Source organism: Barbatula barbatula, assembly GCF_947034865.1.
Source record: "Barbatula barbatula genome assembly, chromosome: 19".
NCBI classification, from domain to species: Eukaryota; Metazoa; Chordata; class Actinopteri; order Cypriniformes; family Nemacheilidae; genus Barbatula; species Barbatula barbatula.
The window spans coordinates 11,513,790-11,537,064 of NC_136782.1; the positions used below are offsets into that span (position 1 = coordinate 11,513,790).

At 38.6% G+C, this 23,275-nt stretch overlaps 1 protein-coding gene across 7 annotated transcripts in view; it reads right to left on the bottom strand.

The window, feature by feature from the left end:
- igsf9ba (immunoglobulin superfamily, member 9Ba) overlaps positions 1–23,275 on the bottom strand; it is a 50,711-nt gene that overhangs the window by 20,650 nt on the left and 6,786 nt on the right. For all 7 annotated transcript variants that reach the window (XR_013788019.1, XM_079481463.1, XM_079481461.1 and 4 more), the window contains exons 2-5: positions 19,094–19,291; positions 14,408–14,554; positions 6,238–6,389; positions 2,093–2,210 (exon numbers count right to left, since the gene is read on the bottom strand). Coding sequence is in view for 6 of the 7 variants with exons in the window: in XM_079481461.1 (XP_079337587.1) it covers positions 2,093–2,210; positions 6,238–6,389; positions 14,408–14,554; positions 19,094–19,291 (615 nt within the window). In the remaining variant the exon portion in view is untranslated. The remainder of the gene's footprint in view (positions 1–2,092; positions 2,211–6,237; positions 6,390–14,407; positions 14,555–19,093; positions 19,292–23,275) is intronic.

The following is a 23,275-nucleotide window of genomic DNA, read 5'->3' on the forward strand; positions in this document are numbered from 1 at the left end:
TTGCTCTTTCAAAGATGATGAGACTAAACACTGTTTGACAGATGAGAAATAACTAAATGTAAAACTTTCTTTTAGTATTTTGAAAAAAGATACATTTTCTTTAGAAGCAAAATGACCTACAATATTAAAGGGACAGTTCACCCATAAATCAAATTCTGTCTTCATTTCCTCACACTCAAGTCAAATCTGTATACATTTATTAGTTCTGTTTTAAAGAATGCTTGTAACCAAACAGTTCTTGACCACCATTGACAACCATAGTAGGAAATATGGCAATGGTAGTCAAAAGTGCCCTAGAACTGTTTGTTTCCTAAATTCTTTAAATATCTTCTTTTGTGTTCAACAGAACAAAGAAAGTAACATAGCAATTTTTCCTACGTGTGGTAGTCAATGGGGGCCAAGAACAGTTTGGTTTACAAGCATTCTTCCAAATATCTTTCTCTGTTTTCATCAGAACAAAGACATTTATACAGATTTGGAACAACTCGAAGGTGAGTAAATGATGACAGATTTTCGGGTGAAGTGTTCCGTCTTGTTATATCAAATAAAAATGAGTTTATGGTTAAATCAAGCAAATGTATCTGCCAATGGGTTAAGAAAAATAAACTTTAAATACACTTCACATATTTATTAAGTACTTAATTCAAAGTTATTTTAACCCTAAATTCCTGCATGTTTTAGGCATATACTTAATTATATACATCATTTTTATATTTTCTATCAGAAAACAAGAGCTAATACCTTGGGCCACTTGTCAAGATAATGTTTCCTAAGTATTTTAAGGCATTTGCACTGGAAAATAAGACAAATACTCAATTTCCTCTCTACTTATTCTCAATTCTGTCCAGGAGAAATAGCTGGTTTATCAAAAAGATTCACGATTTTCCCTTCCTGTGGGACACCAGCTAGAAAACCAGCACTTAATATCCTGGCCAGCATTATAGTTCACACTAGTTTACATGGATCTTCCCAACAGAGGTGAAACTGCAGAAAAGATATAAAACCTCCTTATACTCTATGAACTACAAGAGAATATATTAGAAATCTGCTCTCAAGGTGAGGGAGTTTGTATTATGTGCAAGCGGTAACCACAAACCTGCAGAGTAACCTCCGTCACTCTGAGCAGGGCTGTAAACAGCTTCTACTGGAAGGCTCCATTAGTGGCTGAGTGACAGGAAGTGATCTATGCAGATGGAGAGGACTGAGGGTATTGACTGCCGCAGACGTGCTCAGAGTGACGAGACATAAAGGCCAGACTTTGACAACACTGATGTGTCCACACACACACATTTTCATCGGAAGAGACTAATTAACCAGGGAGCAATGAAGGCTTTGCATCTTTTTTCACAATATCGACGAAAAACCACAGTAGCATGTAGTGTCCACAGTAGTGAGAAACAGAACAGACACTGACCTTCACATTCAATGACTTTTCTTGACTAACAGTTATTTGTGTGTGTGTTTTATACGCAAAAACTGTTTCTAGTGCATATTTCTTGTTTTGAAATATCTGACATTTGAGTAGAAAATATTGTGCAAAATAAGCATTTAATTAATTTAATTTTGGGTACATCTCGAAATTTAATGTGTAAATAAAATATAATTTATTCTACATCCGTTACTGTTTTTTACACACTCAAAAAGTATATATATATATATATATTTTTATAATTTATTTTAGACAACAAGGCTTAATTTCTTGTCATTTTGTTTGTTAAAGGGATAGTTCACCCAAAAAAACAAATTCTGTGATAATTTTCTCAGCATCTTGTCATTTCAAACCTGTGTGACTTTCTTCTGCAGAACACAAAAGAAGATATTTTGAAAAATGTAGGTAACCGAACAATGGTAATTCACTACTAATGTATGGACACAAAAGCAATGCAAGTAGATACAGGTAGAGCCATGATGACAACATTTTTGAGTGAACAAGCCCTTTAAGTAAATGTATACTAATATAAGAATGCTTAGATCTTTGTAATTGAATACAAGACATAATATAGTGTGCAATGCAACCCACAAAAACACTTATACTTTATTATAACATACTTGTATTGGGTGAGCTCTGGGGTCTCCAACAATCTCATCTTACCTTGCACCAGAAGGCGGGTGGTGTGTACCGCCTCTCCCTGGTCACTGTGGGCGCGGCAGCTGTAGGCTCCCCGGTCCTCCCGTGCAATAGCCTGCATCGTCAAACTACCATCACTCACCTATAGAAACACAAAACACCCATTATCTATAAACTACACGAATCTGACTGCCCTGAACGGGACACTGGATCGGTTCATTTATTTACTATACACTGCACAAAAAGTGATCTGATCATTCACGCCGAAATGTATGGACAAAGATCTAATAGTTGCTGTTTGTTAAAAATCCCTTTCATCTTAATGCGTATTCAAAGTATTAAAATTGTCAAATCTGGTTGCTTCTGGGTTTGAAGGAACAACGTAATGTGACGGATAAAGTGAGTAACTGCATGGATTCCTCACTCCTGACAAGTGGGTTTTATTTTATTCCCTGCATGTCAACTCTAGCCAGCAGAAACCGTTGCCTTGTTCCTCCCTGACAATATCCCAAGGTGTGTCAAGTCCTGCTGCACGGTTGAGACGATACTCTCTTCCCATCTATCCCGTTCTGTCACTGATTTACACATCACACTGATGACCCAGACCAGGGCAGGTAATAAACTCTCTGAAATGCTGTGTGTGTGGCGAGAGCTTTATTTAAACATGCTCGGCTGTGAATGAAGGCTGGGTGAGAAACAAGTCCAGCGCATTGCATCGAGACATCTGTGCCTCCTGCATTTCACCCTCCATATTACTTCACAGCATTCCTGCTTTTCTCCAGCTTCTACCCATGGCAGCAGGGAACAAAATGGAGGACCACCAACCGCCTCACCACTGTTCTTAAAGGTGGGGTCATGACACTGTGCTTTTGAGTAAATATCTGAGACTTCAGCTGGTTGGCAGCAGGAACAGCTTTTAGAAGCAAGAGTTGAAGGGTAATCCTTTCGCTTTACAGAAAGAAAATTATGTATTTGATGCGATCTAGTTGCATCCCCATCCAGATTCATATCAGCATATGGAGCAATATTCTAAATGTGTTGCGAGTTGCTTAGGCTTCTGCCAGCATTCAAGTTCTCTGTGCCATAAAGGTCCAGCGGGAATGTTTTTACAGAGAGGTTTTGCAGGGACTAATGCTGCAAACTTAACGCACACGTATGAAACAGCAATGTCAAAATGCGATCATCATCGGAGGGATTTATTTTATAGTTCACCAAAAAATGATCATGACTATCAATCATGTACACACACCCTCATGTCATTCCACCCTCATGACTTTCTTCTGCATTACAAAAAAAGAGGACATAAACTGAACATCATTCGGCACCACATTTCGCAAATATATTTTTAAACAAAATGTATGTTTTCTTATTAAAGAAATTACTATGTTGGCACCACTTTATTTTTGTCTACCAAGTTAATTTCACATATTTAAAACACACCTTCAGATGAAAAGACTTCTAAGATCACGAATAACATATCCGGTAAGACCACTGAACTTTTGGACGCAAAACTACTGAAACATTTCTCAAAATATCTTCATTTGTGTTCCACAGAAGAAAGAGTCATATACTGGTTTTAAAAGAAATAGATGATGAACCATGACTGAATTTTATTTTTTGAGTGAACTGTCCGTTTAAGAAGCAGAGATAAAACTATATTACCCATAATTCTCCGGCTGCATAAAAAGGAATGCACATAAGTAACACATAGATCAATTTAACTGGATGCGCATTTAATGCACATCCTTTGTGCATTTTGGTTTTTTGCATTAGCACTAAAAGATTTTTGCCTAGGAAAAAAAACAGTTTTCTCTGCACGAAATCCCTTGAATCCACATCACCTCATAATTTCAATCTCATAAACTCCCAAGAAGATTCAAATGCAATATATGCAATTACAGTAGTTCAGAGACTTTTATCTCCATGGATTACCAACCAAACAGCTTGCAAGACGTTGTGAATGTGCCTTTTTGCGAATGCGCTGTGGTGCCACAGAGAGCAGAAGCCTAAGAAAGGCCACAAGGTTATAGAGTAACCTTGCTAAAAAGCAGTCAGCCATCAGCTCTTGTTCATCACTGCCGGCTGAGTAAAAGCGGCAGCGAGAGTACGGCAAATGGCACAAAAACACGCCCACTGTGCATTGTAAATGCAGAACAAGTGGAACACGGCTCGCAAAATTGGTGCAGGTGGCTATTAAAAAATGGACCAAAGTGAACGTTCACACATAAAACACAGAAACGGCTATGCCGCCTCTCTCTGGTCTTTTATTTGTGTGTTTCCTCAGGGATAGCTCCCCTGATGTGCTGAGAGGCAATGCCTGCTGGAGCCAGACTGACTGCCTGTTCTGTCAAATCCTGCGTCGCCTCCTCCCTCGCAAACTGCATGCAGTGTAAGGTGGAAACACGCTTGTCAGTTTCCGCTGCAGGCGTATGTTCCTCATCTGACAGGCCACCGACACAGGCTTTCGACTGACAGAGCATTTTCCTACAAATGGCTTGTGATGATTCATGCTTCCATTTCCAAAAGGAAAAGGAGACAGTGGGATTCACTGGGGACCGAATTCAACCATGCTATGTTTGGAGTCGAAAGTAGATCATCAATTCTCTACATTTTCAAGGCAGCCACTTACTAAAATAAATGCTAAATCATCAGGAACTATGCAGTGCAAAAGGAAAACGTGCATGAACGTCCGTTGATAAGATTTGAAAGCTTTTTTTGTGTATTTCTTCCATATTTTAGAAAAAAAGTAAACACATCAAAAATATGGAACACAATTGCGGCTAAGAGCATCAAAGCTGTTATTTTCCGCCCTCTTTACCCTTTGCCTTAAACTTGCAAAATCGTACTCTTAGCATTTTATTGGACTGCTTTTAAAGGGATACTCCACCCAAAATATAAATGATGTCATCATTTACTCACCTTCGAGTTGTTCTTAATCTGTATGAATGTATTTGTTCTGATGAAAACAGAGAAAGATATTTGGAAGAATGCTTATAACCTCCATTGACTCCCATTGTAGGAAAAATTACTTTTCCATTTTTTGGTTATGTTGAACACAACAGATGATATTTTGAAAAATCTAGGACAGCAAACCATTCTGGGGCACTTTTGACAACCATTGTATTTTTTCTCCTACTATGGTAGTCAATGGGGGGCTGTCTGGTTTTAAGCATTCTTCCAAATATCTTTCTAAGCATTCAACTCTCATTGCATGAATTCACATACTGATTTGCTGATGTGCAAAACTCGTATGGGAACGCTGGGAACCGTCTTTTGGTGCAGGTGTGTGAATGTGTTTTGCACAATATTCACTGCAGAAATTGTAACAGAAAATGTGAGAGCACGAGTATCTGAATAAGTAATTTGTAGAATTGGATTTGTGCACTTGCACTGAAGGATTCATGAATGTGTAACTGTTGTGTTTGCGGAAGAGAATAAAAAGGTTTACAAGTGTGCAACTAGTTTGCAAATTTGAACAGTAATGTACACACAGTTTTGTCTTGTTTCTAGCAAGAACATAAACAACTCCTTAAAAATACTTGACAAGCAATATTCTTGTTCAGACCACTTCCTTTCCTATAAATTTTGGAAGATTCAAGCATAAAACAGCAAAGAAAATGTGTCAATGGAGTTGGAAGTACATGCAATATAGACTGCCAAACACATCCCTTCACCCATTATGTACTTTGAGGATTTAGTTTCAAAACTGTGGTATTGTCAGAAATCTTCTCTAACAGCCTTAATTCTCTGGAGGCATCACTAAATGTTGGAACTGACTGTGGGGAATTGCTCCCATTCCGACACAAAAGCATAAGTGAGGTCTGACACTGATGTAGGCCAATGGGGCCTGGCTCACAGTCAGCATTCTAATTCATCTCAAAGGTGTTAATTAGGGTTCATTGCAGGCCAGTCAAGTTCTTCCAGTAAATCATTCTTTTATGGACCTCACTTTGTGTACAGGACATTGTCAAGCTGGCCCTCCCTTGAGTTGGCAGGACACGGTTCTCTAGAATGTCACTGTATGTCAAAGCATTTAGGATCTGTATTCACAGGAAAGTAGGAGCGAGCTTTGAGTCTTAATATCTCCTCAAATGAATTTATCTTGTTTAAAGGATGTTTAGAGATTTTTAAAACAAACAAACAAAACAGAAAATTGCAAACTACCATACCGTGTATTTCCTGTTGCTGGTCAGCTGATCTCCCTCTCTCAGCCAGGTGACCACCGGCTTAGGGTTTCCGAAGGCAGTGCAGGTCAGAGTAATGCTGCCGCCCTCCCTCGCCTCCACATACTGCGGTGGCGTGTCCGTGAACGTAGGGGGCGCTGAGAGAGAAACAAAAAACAGAGTTGAGCCTTTCATTTTTAATACACGCTTGGGAAGCCACAGAGAGACCATAAGACTCGCTGTAAAGTGGTGCAGTCACAGAGAACAAGACCTACCGGCATCTCTGCACCAGAGGGACTGCAGTCTGCAGCACTGACGCTATGAAGGGAAATAAGTCAACGAGTTCGCACTTGAGAATATTCCCATAGTAACAGAGTGTTTAAGAGCAATTTACTTAAGAGTTTAAGCAGAGTATGTGACATCTGCCCACTTCTTCACTTTTGATTTTGTTGATCGTGTCTGAGGCGGGTTTCGGAACTCTGTGGAACGGGTTTGAATGTAAATGGTAAATGGAAAATGTGTTAAATGGTGCTGAGATAGTAATGTGTTACATTTACTCAATAACATTTTAGAAAATACACGCTTTTATGCGTAAATGTAAAGGTGTTTACTTTTACTCAAATGTATTTCGAATGAAACTAATGAACTTTGACTTTGTTGTGTAAAATCAGTTTAGATATTTCATACAAGTGAGCAATGCAGATGTTCTCAATTTAGCAGATTATACTTCCGGATTCAGTGTTAATGTATATATTTTATAGTATTTTCAAAATCGTACTAATAAAATGAAAGAAATGTAACTATTTTTAGCATTACACTCCAAAGTGGTCTATATGCATTGTGAACGCAAAACTGTGCAGGTTAACTTTATTTTGACATTCGATAATATGTTTTGATTAAAGTAATTTCAGAAATTCTTGTTTCTTCTTTGCGTATCTCTTTAGTCTAAATGTAAGGAAAGCTTAAGATATCTACAGGTTTGTTGCTTAAGAATATTTTGGCAAATGTATTCTTCATTTTAGCTGCCAATATGAGAAGAAGGCCACTTTTGGATTCAAACAATATTTACCATCTGGTAATATATTGACCGTTTTACCATATTCAAATCTCTAAAAGAGAATTTCCTCATAAAATGCAGGAAAATATTTGATGATTCTATATGTGATCCTATTTGACATTCAACATAATAAACAGTATAAACAAGCCCTAAGAACATGCTTTTGCTTTCAACGGCACCCACATCTGGAGACCTCCAAACATCTGTCCATCTGTGCCTATGTTTTTTTTTCAATCTGTTAGAGACAAGACACAAGGGGAAGCATCTAAAAAATCTTGCTATGGTCAGCAGTAAATCTTCAACAAATGAATATGCACTAAAAACTAATGCTTCTCTCTTTCTGTGGACCGTTTACATCTTGAGAGGGTACTCAAGCAAACTTCAAACACCTGCCCCACTTACTGCTATGTTTGAGAATGGTGAGCTTACACTGCGAGTGACATAGAACAGGTGTATTTCACAGCGCACTTTTCTGAAGGCCTTTCCACAAGAACAGATGGTCTGGATAGAGCTCAGTGACTTGACTCGCGGCACCTCAGCTTTCCTCTTTGCATCACTTCAGGATTTTGTGTGTTTAGGACTTTCTTTCTGTCTCTGAAATCAATCGTATCCTCCAGTACTAGGTGTTCCCATCTGCACTCTTTTTGATCTGCATAGCGTCAGGATATCTTTGGCCATTACATCATGTTTGTGTTTTCATGTCGTTTCTTGTGCCAAGAGCACAGGAAAAACGGTTCGGCACATTAAAGTCAGTTTAAATAGATGCCATCGATGCCGAACTGTTTAAGGACTGATATGCACAGGGCATACACCGAAAAGGAACATAAAGGAAACCGGTCCATGAACAGTCTAGAGCAAGTGTGTGTCTGCAACCATATTTGTTTGAACATAAAATGTTACGTGCTGCTGTATAGACCGAAACATTTTTATTGCAAAACACAACACAAGATGAAGTCAATAGCTTACACGACAGTTTAAAAGAAAAAAACAGTTTCATAGTTAATGCATAACACACACATTTTCACCCGTGAAAGGTTATTCAAATTCTTTGGTAATTTAAATCACTGCGCAGTGTTGTGGCATCTTGGAATCTCATTGATATTTGCTGTGAGTGACAACAGCAACTAAAATGGGCCAAGATGACGCATCTGGAGTGGAGTGGTATCTACATATCCATACCTATGTCAAACACACACTGCCCAGATAGCACAGGTACGTTTGTAAGATGTCTACTAAAGAGCTAGAAAACAAATCTGCTGTCTTAAAACAGCTAAACATCTTAGTAAAAGCAGTTTTACATACATTCCGATTTTTAAACATCTTACAGACATGAAATGTATGTCGTCTGTCAGGAAATGTCTCAGAGATGTATTATAGATGATCATCAAACAATCCATTAATACATCTTGCAAATGTAAAAGCAGACTCCGAGATGTACACGTGCTATCAGTGTGCACTTTTGTTGCTGCATACAGTATGTGTTGCTTGACAGCCACATTGTTGAACTGTTTCTGAAGAACTACACGGCTTGGTGGAAGACCAACATTTTTGATCAATATCATAACATTTTTGTAAGGCTACCATCCCTTAATTATCATAAGAAACATAAATAGCATGCACACAGACAAACGTAGCTCTCAAATTCTAATTGATGTACAATTAAAATATTAACACCTGAACCTGTCAAACACTTACAGTAAGTGCTGTTCCTTTGACAGGAAACCACAGAGAGATATGATCTGCTGCAGATATGTAGCATGGAGGCTAAATGTTTTACTGGCCTGTCTAATAAATCAAATCCATATCAGTGTGTCATGTTCAGGTTTGAACTGTGAATAAAGTCCCACTGCTGTGAGAATCTCTGTCAAAAAACACACCAAGTTTATTTTATATAAATATGTGTACGGTAAATTGCATGCACTTTTTATTCATCAGGCCCCTGATCTCCGTTTTGGCCTGAATTGACACCCAGTATGAGAAGCTAGTGATCTGTGCCCGCAGTGAGGGATGGGCAGGATGCACTGAAAGACAAGTGTGACTGCAACACTGATGAAGGCGAGGCTGTGTAGTGACCTGCGTGCCTTCCACAATGCCAGTTCTGTTCTTTGAGCATGTACATCTGCCCGGCTGACACCTGCTGTGCCCACGCGGGCAGCCGACCGCCCTATCACCCCATCTGGCAGGAAGAACAGTCACTGCCCACATAGGATCCATACACAATGGATGCTAATATCCCCGGCCACAGGAAACCAGTGCTGTCAGTGTTTTCTGCCCTTGTGAGGCCAGACAGCACCTGCCCAGACACAGCATCTTTGGGACAAGAGGGGCAGTCTGAATACCAATGAAACACCAGCTGACTTATAAAACTTACAAAAGACACGCTTATGCTGTAGACGTATGAATAAGAGTTTTTATGTCAAATTGCTTCGTTTTTATTTTATTACTATTGCTAAAAGACTTTTACCAACTAAAATTTGGTGCATCTCGTGGAGTCTGTAACAGCCTCTGCAACAGATTTCAATACATAGATGGGTGTGAGTTTTTTTAACTTGTATCGCCATCACATTATTATTTATTATCTTTATTGGTACGTGTTCTTAAAAATGACAGCCAATATACAGTGTTTGAGAAAATGGTTTGTCTTTCCCAAATAGAAGAGATAAAAATAGGTTTCCAGATTCATGAGTCATGACTCACCAAAACACCCAAACAGGCAAAAAGCATTCCATCACCAACTGACCAAGTCAGTATAGAAACTAGTCCTTAGAGGAACGTTCCTTAAACACCAGACATAAACACCAACAGCTATAGCCTATAAAAAACCTCATCCGAGAAAGTACTGGTAAGAGAGATACTGTATCTATTTCCTTTTTTCATGTTTCTTAAAGGCCGTAGCGCAACAGCTTTGAATGTTATTTACTACATTCAAAGCTGCACTGCTTGTAAATCTCACCACAGGTCATTTAGCAAAAAGGCTTTTGCATGTTTTATTGTGAAATGCCCTGACAACATAAAAAACCACACACGTTCTACAAGATGCAATCACTGATATTGACATTTCAGAAAGCACCTTAGTGGCAGGAGTATGAACAAGCATTGGGGGAATGCTACGGAGTGAACAGAGAACCGTGCAGTTCTCTTAAACGTATTGGTTTGTGATACCGATTCAAGTTTATCTCAATCATTTATCAATAAAACAAAGGGACAACCAATGAACCTGCTAACTGACCGCGAATGCAAACAAGCGAGTGCATGTCCGCTGTGGCAGTAGAGAGGAAATGGAAAAAAAACCTTCACAGATGTTCCTACTCGCGCCGCCCGCCACAGCTGCACAGGTGACATTTCTCTGGCTGAAAAAAGATGAGGCAGACACTGAACTCATTCACCCCGTGCCAAAAACACACACACCCAAACAGCCGCACGGAATAATACACCATTTACTTGTGCCCCCGTCTCTCACGCTGCAGCTCTGAAATGGCTACTGTGCACTTTCCAAATAAGTCAGTGCTTTCTGCAAGCAGACTTTTAACATGCAGGCGGTGCGGCAGACTGTTACCCTGCTGCTGTTTGGGGTTTGGAATATGCACGAGTCTCACCTCACAAGCATATGTTAAATGAACAGATGAAGAGTTTGGTTCCAATATGAGATAACACATTTCAAAAATCATGTTTTTGAATATGTTATAAAACTAATATTTGTATTGTGATTTATTGTGTTCATCAAAACAAACCAACTGCAGTTTGGTTAATGCACAGTAAAAAACAAGATTTTTTATTTGTTGTTATCTCATTTTCGATCCAAACTCTTCAAATATTCTGCTGACAGGCCCGTGTTAATTATATCGTTCCTGTGGATCAAACCTCAGTGTCTGATAGAAACCAATTAAAATATCCGATGCGACTTCATTTCACAACGAATAATCAACATAACCAAATAAGCCAGTCACATCCACTGCAAAAACAACTTCTACCAAAGTCTGTTTACAGAAGTGATGCCACTCGGCGGCCATGTTTGCAAAGCCTTTGTGCATCTATTTACGTCATAGCAATTCCACAGTCCTATGTACTTGAATGGGGAGTGCTGATATTTCTAAATCGCTGGCAAACATTTAACAGATTAAATTAAAAACAATTAAACAGCATATTTCCGATCAATAATTAACATTAGTTTGCAAAGGTTAGAATGTGTTTTTTGAGGTCGCCTCATCTACTGCCGCTCATCGCAAGCTTTCGATGGAGCTACCATATTGAGCGTTGTATTGCAAGTTCAACTCAAGTCAGATATGCTGAATTACCGCTATATGTTATACTGTAACAGCTTACATACATCTTACAAGTACGTAGCCTATAATCTTTAATACAAACTTTTCTTTATTGCAAAATTTGGGTTATTCTATTCATAAATAAACTACATGTTGGATATTGATAAAAATATAGGTAACACAATAAAGGTTGTGTTTGTTGACATTGTCTAAATACATTAGCTATTATGAACTAATCATGGACAACATCGTTTTTCAGCATTTAATAATATTTGTTAATGATACTTAATGGAAATACAATTGATCATATTAGTTCAATGTGCATTAACTAATGTTGCAAGTTTTTATTTAAATGTTTTAATAAATGCAGAAATTAACCTAAATAAAGGGGAATAAACATAAGTAAAGAGGAATAAATGCTGTAGTTATGTTGATGATGTATGAATGTTAATGTTTGCTAATGTATTAAATATTGTTATCATATATGATTTACTATATATGGTCCATAACTTTGTCAATAACCACTAAAAGTAGGAAATTTGGGAGAGTTAAAACCATAAACATCAACTTTTTTTCTCCATTCTTAAATAAATCACTGTTTATAAGAAGTTTCAAAAGTTTAGCTTCGTAATATTTTTAAACAAATCTAAATCACTCCACCCAACTTCCACCTTGAACCGTATTAAACATAATCCCCAACTCAATCGCTTTATATCCGACACCAGTTTCCTCATTAAGCACAATGGGTATATTAAAAGTAACTAATATAACTTTTTGCTCATGCTAAAGTATTTTATCACGGATGCACCTCCGCTGTATCTTTCCTAATGCACATTTCCTCCAGAAGAACGTTCAGTCCCTCCACTGCGATTTCAATCAAAGTGGCCGAATAATTGACTGCATGCTTTCATCGCTTCCTCTGCGCCTCTGTCTCACTTTCGGCTGTAATTCAATAAATGCCAACCATAAAGGCCTAACAAAGTTGCATAATGTATCACCTATACATATCAAAACGCCAAACTCCAACGATTTCTTGCACAGGCCCTTTAATGACGGCGGTAATTATCTTTAATTCTTCTCCCGCTCCAGCTCATATACATAAGTCATAGACATAAGCAGCCATCATCAGTATGCAGTGCGGTCCGTATACAAGATCGAACCTGCCACGTCAGCACTTGCTTTAAGCCTATGGCGGCACTGTGATATAATTAATATGCGACCAAAGGCCTTAGATATTGACCCCAGGCAATGATTAAGGAGTTGCGAATCATGATAGTTTACATATTGTCTTAATGGATCGTATTAATTTCATCGTCTAATAAAATGCAAACACTCACCGTGAAGAAGAGAATATATTTCTAGCAGTGCTGGACCAAGCCCATAAATAATATATCAGGCAAAATGTGGTGTTCGAGTGGAACAAGAGCGAGGAATATGACATGACCAAGGCCTTGAGCTTGCCCAACTCGGCCTCTGTAGTTTGGCACTATGGAAGACATCTCCATTAGTGTAATAGATACCGCGGGTGCACTGCCTGGTGAAATATTACTCCGTTTATTAGACACAATGGCATGCAGATTCCAGAGCAGGCTGAGGCGTTCTGTTTAGTAGTCAGCTCCTATCCAAAGGCTGATAATGCTGTTTTTTTTATATTGAGATTTACGCAGTACCTTAAGAACCAAAAGTCAAACTGAGTTTACCGTTGTTCACACGAATACAGTGGATGCACAACAGAAACTAAACATAACTGTCGTGCAGCGTGTTACGAAGGAGGTGGCAATAACGTTTCCTAATGGAAACACTGGCAGAAGATCTAGTACACTAGGCCGTGAGGAATATTGCTCATTCACGCAGCCGTGGTGTAAGTGCTGATTTTGTTGGGTCTACCACAAGCCTTAATCACTGTGTGAATACCAGCAGACAGTCGTGAGTGGTAAGTCGGTCACCTCCTCCTTCGCTTCTCACAGGTCTGATTCACTGATCGTATTAAAAATGAATATGAAATCAAGCCAAGAGTAGTCCTAGTCCACCCACAATTGCAGACATCTATTAAACAGGCTGGAAGACACAGAGAACACGGAAAAGAGCGAGCAGAACACAGAGAAATGGATGTCGCCCCCTCCTGTAGTGTGTGCAGGGTTTCAAGAGAAACTGAGAATACACACACACACACATACCGTGTCTACACCGGACGCTGCGCGACAAGACACGACAAAAGGCAGTAGAGCACATTAGAACCCATTATCATTTTAGATTTTGTCCACACTGGATGCGACGCAACACAACCCATTATGAACAATCTTTGTCTTGTTGCGTCGCACCAGTCACGTCCGGTGTACACATGGGTTTACGCTAAATTAGCATCTAACACCTTGGTCCAGAATAAAAATTTAATTCTTCTGACCAACAAAGTAGCAAAGCACAGTTTTAAACACAGTTGAAGCAACAATACCGCCATTTAATTTCAGTTTACCCCTTTATAGATTGTGCCTCATTCATTAATCTGAGCCTTCTTTGCCCGGAGCGATACCATTGTGCCACAACTGCCCACATAAATTGCAAAAGAACAACAAACAGTTACAAGTTTGCTTAATACAGACGTGCCTTGTAAACAAGCACACTTTGGGCATTTAAAAAAACAATTAAGGTGGCTGAACGCAGGGTTCAGCCATGCTATACAGCTCCTGTAAAATATTGTATGCTTTATAACAGTACTCTGCTGTGTCCATCACAAACAGCACTCAAAACCGATCTGGACATTCACAAATGGTTCCAATATGCTTCCAAAAGATGTTAATGTCTCTGACACAATGCATAGTAAACAGGTGACAAGACAGTGACAAGTTGATGTACTAACCGTTGACTGTGAGGTGAACCCAGCTGCCGTTGTGAAAGGTGTCGTACTGCTGCTCCAGCATGAGTACCCTGCACTCGTACCAGCCCTGGTCCTCCGAGCGTACCTGGTCGATCTGCAGAGATGCTTTGCCATGCAGAGTGGCTCTACCTGAAAGCAGCACATAAGCGGTGTGTGAATGCTGGACGGTAACCGCTGGACCGACAGACACAAAGATGAACAAAAAATAAACTCAAAGCATCACAGACAATTGATTGTGTGTAATGTGAAGCATGTTGCATCCATTCAACTTCACACATGATGGACGGTGGGTTTCGAACTGCATTTAACTTTACACTGCATCTTTAAATATGTAGAAAAATATGTTATCTAGATTATTTTACAAACTGTCTGTTCGTATTAATTTCTCAATTTGCTGCAGGGTTTATAATCTGCTTTGTTTCAAATAATGTTATTCTCACTTATTCGTTGCTATCACCACATACTGCAGTATAATGCTGAAACAGAACAATTATGTCTAATTATCTGTCTGTGTGTAATATTGGTTGGTGAAATCTATTATTAGTTGTTATCTCGATACAAAACAGCAGCATTGCCTTGTGATTATACAGTTTATCACTCCAGCATATAAAGAGCATAAAAAAAAAAGACGCCTGAACTTCAAAACTGCAGCTGCATGAAATCTTGAGAAAGGCACAAATGACTTTTGTTGAATATTGTTAATGCGATCACCCCAAAATGAAAATTCTGTCAACGTTTACTCTCACTTCAAACCTGTATGACTTTCTTTCTTCTGCAGAACACAAAATAAGAGGTTTTCAAGAATGTTGGTACAGGGACGGTACCCATTAACATTTTTATTGTATGGACACAAAACCAATGCATGTGAACGAATACCATTGCTGTTTGGTTACCGACATTCTTCAAAATATATTTGGGGTTCTGCAGAAGAAAGGTTCCAATAGTTTAGTATAGTGTTTTTTCATGTAATAACATAGATACAAATGAACATAAACTAGTTGACCTTACTCATCATCTATTTACCTAGCTGGACAACCAGATGACCATTGCCACACATAGTGTTCTTTTGGCCAATATTACCTGAGTGTCTGACATATTTACGTTCTGGCTATCCGTTATTTCACTGTGTACTGAGCAGCAGATATCATAGCCCTGGGATCACAGCCGCACCTGAGAGAGGAAACTGCAGGTTTCCAGAGCAGAAAATCAATACGGCATGGGGCAGAGAAGGGCTGCAGTCTTGCAGTAAAAAAATGTGGCCTTCAAAATCGCAGCTATTTTCGTGCGAGGTGATAAAGTGCTCAAGTGATCGAGCGATGGCGTCAAAGTAAGAGAGCGTGTTCCTGTCGAATGTAATAGCCAACAAAGGTGTTTGCGGAAACAAACCTGCATGCAGAAACCGCATTATTGCCATTCCCACTCTAAGCCTGAACTTCATTGTATTGAAGATCACGGTTTAACCACAGCACTCGGTTGAAGAGCACAGTGTTTAATTACCAAAATCCCACTGCAGGACTCTCGCCAGCAGCGTTCAGGCCACATTTGCAAGCTGCACTTTAGTGGCCCGTAAACCGGGTCCTGAATAAAAACACTCTGCCCTAGCTAAGAATCACTTTAGGAGTGTCGGCGTAAATCGCATCTAAACTACAGCAATGATTGCCAAGTAGATTGTCAGTCTGCAAGACAATGAGGGCTCTAATACAGCAAATTGGTTGAGGAATCAGACCCCGAAGCTGCGACAGCAGGCAACAGGGAGAGGGTTTGGGAATTCTGCAGCAGAAAATTGCATTGTGACTTACAGTAATAGCCTTTGGAGTTCAATGGTAATTGTGTGCCAGTCCAACCAAACTGTGAGACTAAAACCTTGTGGCGGAGGGGAACAAAACTAATTGAGCTGCCATGGAGACGCTATAGTACCCGCAGGAGACAATGATGTACAGTCAACCCCCTATGCAATTTAAAGCAACACTAGGGAGTTTTTCGACCTTAAAATAATCTCTATAAAATTATTTAGTGGTAGGACAACCCTTAACTGGACGAATTTGAGCGACAGTATTTACGACACTGAGCCAGGCAATTGCGCTTATCAACCATATGGGGGAACCATAAGCAAATGTTCTCTAGTATTGCTTTAACATCAGATCTCATTTCTAATAAAAAATGTGATAAGGCTACAACCAAATAGTGGAATGATAGTTAATCTCTCTCGCACTCGTAAAAATTAATAATTTATTGCATTGGAGAGGAGGATTTGAAATGACAACATAAAGATGTGAACAAGGAAGTAAATTATGTTCCAAAATGTGGGTCTCCTTTGAGCTTCGACCTCTCATTACATTTAGAGAAGCAGAAGCACTGTACAATTAAAACAGTGTACTGACCACTGTAAATCATCAAAGATGATCCAGAATGCGGCGGCAAGAGTGGTCTTCAATGAACCGAAGAGAGCGCATGTAACTCCGCTCTTCATCAGGTTACACTGGCTCCCTGTTGCCGCCCGCATAAAGTTCAAGGCTTTGCTCCTGGCCTACAAGACCAACACCGGATCTGCACCATCGTATCTCCACTCGCTAATGCAGATCTATGTTCCTGCCAGATCACTGCGGTCTGCAAAGGAACAACGACTAGTGGTACCATCCCAAAAAGGAAAAAAGTCACTCTCCCGTACCTTCACTGGATCTGTTCCACATTGGTGGAATGATCTACCAGCTGCTACAAGATCAGCAGACTCGGTTGCCATCTTTAAAAAACACCTAAAAACGCATCTCTTCCGTCAACACGTCGCTGATTGATTTTTCCTAATTCTCTTCCCTTTCCTTCTTTATAAAAAAAAAAAAAAAAAAAAAAAAAAAAAAAATGATTACTAACCTCACTATTCTTAGCTTTTATACTGTGCTAGGCTTTAATGGACTAGTTTGATGCACTTATGTATTTTTCGTTGCCTATGTTGTTATAATTGCTTCCAATGTTTCCTCATCTGTAAGTCGCTTTGGATAAAAGCGTCTGCTAAATGACTAAATGTAAATGTAAAATGTAAGTGTCACGATCCGGTTTTGAGCGGGTTTCGTCGCCATGGTAACTTAGACTTCAAGGCTAACCTGCTCCGGAGCAGGTTTTATTCTAGGTTAAGGATCGCAAACCAAAACTGGACCAATCAGCTGTGAGAACGTGACGGTATATGTTTCGGATTACTTTCCAGAATTGACTAAGCTTCCTGCATAGACCTGCATAGTTTTGGCCAGTAACTCTCATTTTTCCGTAGAACACAAAAGAAGATATTTTGAAGAGTATTGGTAATCCTCAAAAATATAGAAAGATTTTATCAAATTAAACATCAAATTAAAAAACAGAATGTTGCTGTTTTTAAATAGATTAAAACTATAGTTTTACTGGGATTTCTTATTACTGTGTATAGGGTTTCAATAGCAACAACCTAAGGCAATATTATGTGGCCCAAACTTAGACCTCCGAAAAGAATCAATAACTGTTGAGTAATTTTTATGTAATTTAATACAATTCATAAAAATAAAATATTAATATAAAAAATAAGAACATAAATTATATTATATTATATTCAAGCACAGATCAGACCAGACGCGTGCGTCCAATGAAACCGTCTATAATTTGCCTTGAATGCTCAGTCACCGTAAAGATGAATTTAAATTTAAACCAAAATCCAATCTCCACCACATGCTGTTTTTATACTGTCAAAAGTGGCATGGCACAAGCTTTATATACATATCAATTTTCTCTCAACTGCAGACGGCACAGAAAAGTGTGACACAGTAGTGATCAAATAATCTCAAACACTTGCAGAGATGGATGCGTCTCGCACAGCTTTGCGCCCCATGTCATGGAGGCTGCGTGCTTTGAGAAGTGCTGAGAAAAGGTGTTTTTTCACCCAGACTGCTGCAGCAGATCAGCTGTAATTAAGGTTCTGTAATGCACCTTTAAATAGAATGAGCGGTGTGCTAGCAAGCAGCCATTATTAAAGCTTTTCACAATCCATGTCGAGAGCTACTCAAACTCTTTTTCTGTGGATCGCACATAGGCCTCGCTTTCACGCTAAGTAGCAAACAAAGACAAGTGCTTCAACAAATTTGAGTATGAAAATGAGTATGTTAGATTTAATTCAACACGTGTTAGCATGCGTCCACCAAAAGAATACGCTTTGTTTGTAATACTGTATACTTTCTATTGTATCAAAACTTGTAATCAACGACTCATTTGTGACTGAAATATGAATTCTTCTTGCTTTCTTTAAAAGTAACATAACCATGTAAGTTGAACAATATCTGATGTAAAGGATGGGGTGGGCCGATACCAGTTTTTCCTTTACCGATCCGATTCAGATACCTGAATTGGAAGCATCGGCCGATACCGATCCCATGTATTTTATTGTATTGAAAAAAACAAAGCGTATTTATGTCTAAGGTGACTGTCTTTATTTTTATTAAAGCAAAAATATGGCACTTAACATTTACATTTAGTCATTTAGTGGACGCTTTTATCCAAAGGGACTTACAAAGAGTTCGGGGAGCAATAAGCGATATGTCATATAAAGAGCAATAGTACAATAGGTGCTGATACATACACTTAAGAAAAACTCTTCTTAAGAATGTTTTGTGAATCCGGGCCCTTGGATTTAGCAACAATGTTGGTGCTTACCAGCGTACTCAGGGTCCACATGAGGAGGGTAGAAACGGAAGTTGATGAAGAAAGGGATAGGCACTCCGAATTTGAACCACTCCACCACATAGGGAGTCTGCTGGCCGTTGAGGGGGTGGCTCACGTCACATCCCAGAACAACGCTCTCTCCTACACGGGCCGTCACAAACTGGGGCTCCTCTCTCACTCCGTGGGCACCTGAACCCCCCCCAGAAAAATGACAAAAGGAATCAGTTTACAAAGAAATTGTAAACTTTAATTAGCACTTTCATTCATTTTTTTGATAGGAAAGTAAAGAATACGTCATACAGGTCGATACGCAATACCTCTCTAAGATGTAGTACATTAAAGGTTCAGTGTATGAAATTGTATGGGACAGGTAATCAGTTTGTGTGGGACAATGTGGGACACCACTGAAATGTATAGTGTAAAACTGTGATATAATAACTGAATGAAAAAACTTTATAAATATTTTTTGTACCTTTGAGCTTGTTGAAATAATTTGTTATTTAGTCCATTTCAACTACAACATAATTAAGGTATAGATCAAATGTTATTTAACATTTATAAAACAATTTTAATGGCGATTTCAATTTAAGGCTCTTTAAATTTTGAACACAGATTAGACGCGGAGTTATTATGTTGTACACTTTGAAGATCTTTCTCAAAAAGAGAAAAGCTAAAAAGAATAAAGATCAAACTAATAATGAAAAATAGGTTCTGTTATAAAACATATTATTGTTAAATAATGCATTTCATTATTTCCAAATCATTTTTAATATGCCAACCACAACCTTTAGGCAAAACACAGTTTCAAAGCCACACATGTACGATGTTTTAGTGACTTTTTAACAAGCAAGTTGACATGGGAGGATCACCACCCGATCTACGGACAGACCTCGCAGCCTCTTAATGACTGAAATCACTGCCGTCTTCTCGTACACTGGATAGAAGTCAGGTTTTAAGAAAATGTTGCGTTTGTATGAGCTTGTTGGACACTGGTGTGCACTAGGTTGCTGCTTTAGACACAGCGCTGTTAAATAGTTAAATAAACAAGTGTTTTTAAAAACCAACTGACATTTTATAAATATGCGACATGTTGGACAAGGGGGTGAAAATGCTGTGCAGTACAAACCAAAGCTGGATGGGTGGTTGCCCTACTCCACCCCTCCCTTTCGAAGGCTGACACAGAACAAAGATCTCATCACGTTTTTTATTCCTTCCCAAAGGAGATAATGTATTTACGAAAACAAACACGCTTTATAGAGCGAAAGTCAAACATTTTGGGGAAACAACATGGTGAATTCCATGTAAAGGGACCCTCGGTGTATGTATATAGAAATAATCTGGTGCATGTAATCTTATTATCTTTAAAAAAAAATAGGTTTAAAAAAATATGTGTCGACCAGTTCATTGTTCTATTAAACAAACACTGTATATGAGAACATGGATGCTTTCCCCGAATCCTGTACGTCTGAAAGTTCTCTGGTGATTATTATTTCGAATTAAGGCCAAGCAGGTGAAAAGTCCTCTATCCAATTAATAAAATGACAAAGAGGCTTATCCGCACAGCTCATTGATCTGATCTCAGCTAAATCACACTTGGACAGGCTTTACAACAGACGGGCCAGAGTTTTAGTAATCAATGCATGAGCACGTCCCATGCCTACGGGTGACCTATCGGAACGCTAAAGGTCATTGTACCTGCCTCAGCAGAAAATATATTGGGGGGAATGGATTTTCTCCAGCGAGCTCCACAACGCCCATTGAGCAGTCTCCTCTCTATCAGAGTTAGCATGACTTCAGCACCTCAATGAAGTAGAAAATCACCTCCGGGATCAAAGGACTTGCTGACGCTGCCTTATTCAGCGTGGACACAATGTATGGAAAACTAAGTGATTCAGTAACAGTACAGAATTAAAACCAAGTAGACTATGAAACATCATTTTTCTTTCTCTCTCTTGTTTCCACACCTCTCAGTATATGTCTGTATGCGTATTTAGTGTTTTTTATGTTATTTGCTGCCCTCTCTGACTCTTTTGTTAAAGTGAAAGTTCAACCAAAAAGAACATGTCTGTCATTATTTACTCACCCTCAAACCTATATGACTTTCTTCTGCAGAACACAAAACCAATGCAAGTGAATGTTTGCCACTTAGCAACATTCTTCAAAATATCTTCTTTTGAGTCCAAACAATAGAAGTGAATGGTTGCCAGCACTGTCAGGTTACCAATTTTCTTCAAAATATCTTCTTTTGTGTTCTGCAGAAGAGAGTCATACAGGTTTGAAATGACCAGAGGGTGAGTAAATGATGACCGAAATTAAAAGTTTCTGTGAGCTTTCGCTAAAACAAAAGAGGCCAAGAGGGCAGCAAATAACATAAAAAAAATCACACACAGTTTTGGGTGAACTCCCCCTTTATGTGTACCCATTTTCCTCAATATGATTTACTTTAATCCAATTGCAGATTACGAAAATACGGTGTATGTGTCCCATTCACTTAAACATTTACTTGGTTATTATATATTTTATGAACAGAACTTCTCCATAGGCACACAGCCAGGGTTGCTAGATCTGCTTTTTTTCAGCAGAATTCAGACATTCCATTATAAACATGCAAATAACTTTGTTACAATATTTTAAATATTGCTATATTTCATAAATAATTCAGATTTGTATGAGAACCACTTTCGACTCCCAACCAAACTCGTATATAACAGTGATTCTGTTTACCAGTTTAATCAGCTTTATCCAATAGAAGAGTTAATCCACTTTATTTGATTTAGCTAGCACAGCTTTCGGACTAAACAGGGGAGATTTAATTAAATTACTCTTTTTCCTGAAGTGTAGCTGGAGCCTCCAGTCACGGAATCCTCTCTACTATGAGTGCATAAGGGTGAAAAGCGCACAAAGAGAGCAGCTTAACTTTAATGAGAGAGAGACCAACTCATAAACACACTACACTCCGCACATGACCAGCACCAAGCAGTTTAACAGAAAGAATTTTGGAAATGAATAAATGTGGGTCAGCCTTACGTTTAGCCTTGTGAGGATAGAGTAAATGTCATTTTGTAACACTTCTGAGCTGCTGAATGCTTATTAAAAAAAGATGAAGTATTGCCCATTGTGATCTCACAAAATTAAAATTTGTCACTTGGTCTGCTAACCAACCTTCATTTTCATCTTAACTTGTATCAAATGACCAGCTTTGGTAATTGCAAATCATTTGCAAACCATGTTGAAATTAAAGCGTAGCAAGAAGAAAAAATCATTGCATCGATTGCAGCTTTTAATAATCACTTATTATAACCAATAATCACAAATCATAATATATTTTATGCATACTTTGGTTTTTGGGTAAAGGAATATATTTGGATATTATTATAGTAACTATATTTTGGATTTAAAAAGGCATCATGTAATTTACTTAAAGGGATAGTTCACCCAAAAATATAAATTCGGTCATCATTTACTCACAAATCTCTATAAATTTCTTTGTTTTGATGAACACGTAGAAAGATATTTGGAAGAATGTAGGATGTTGGAAGAATGTCACCAGAGCAAAGAAATGTAGATTTGGAGCAACTTGAGGGTGAGTAAATGATGACAGAACTTTTGGGTAAACTGTTCCTTTAAGAATTGTAATTAAATTGCATCGGGGCAAATATTTACTGCACACCCTGACTGCACATTGCACCAGTTTTATATCAATTTAATTTCAAGTCACAGTCACCGGAGGTATCTCGTATAATTATTTTAAAGAATGAACTAAAAAAAGACTACAGCAAACATGAGAAATAAAAGTAATTCTGAGCGTCGGGTGCCAGCAACAGCTCAACTCATGTGACTGCTCACCCATTTAATCCACTTGCGCCTGCTTCCCCTCCCAAAAGCACAACAAAGACACATGACCCTTTCACCACGTATAAACACACACATCACTCACTCCACACATCTACACAGCATTAAACAGGCACATGGTGATCCTTATGGTTTGGATATTTCTCAGTTTTATATCTCAGCATACATCACACATAAAACCTAACATTTGTATGATTGCATGTTTTTAAATAGTACACAGCTCTGATAAGGAGAACTGCCATCCAAACTACAGTTAACACAACTGCCCGATTATTAACTCCCTCAGCATCCTCTTTATGAGGTCATAACAAGGGGAACAGC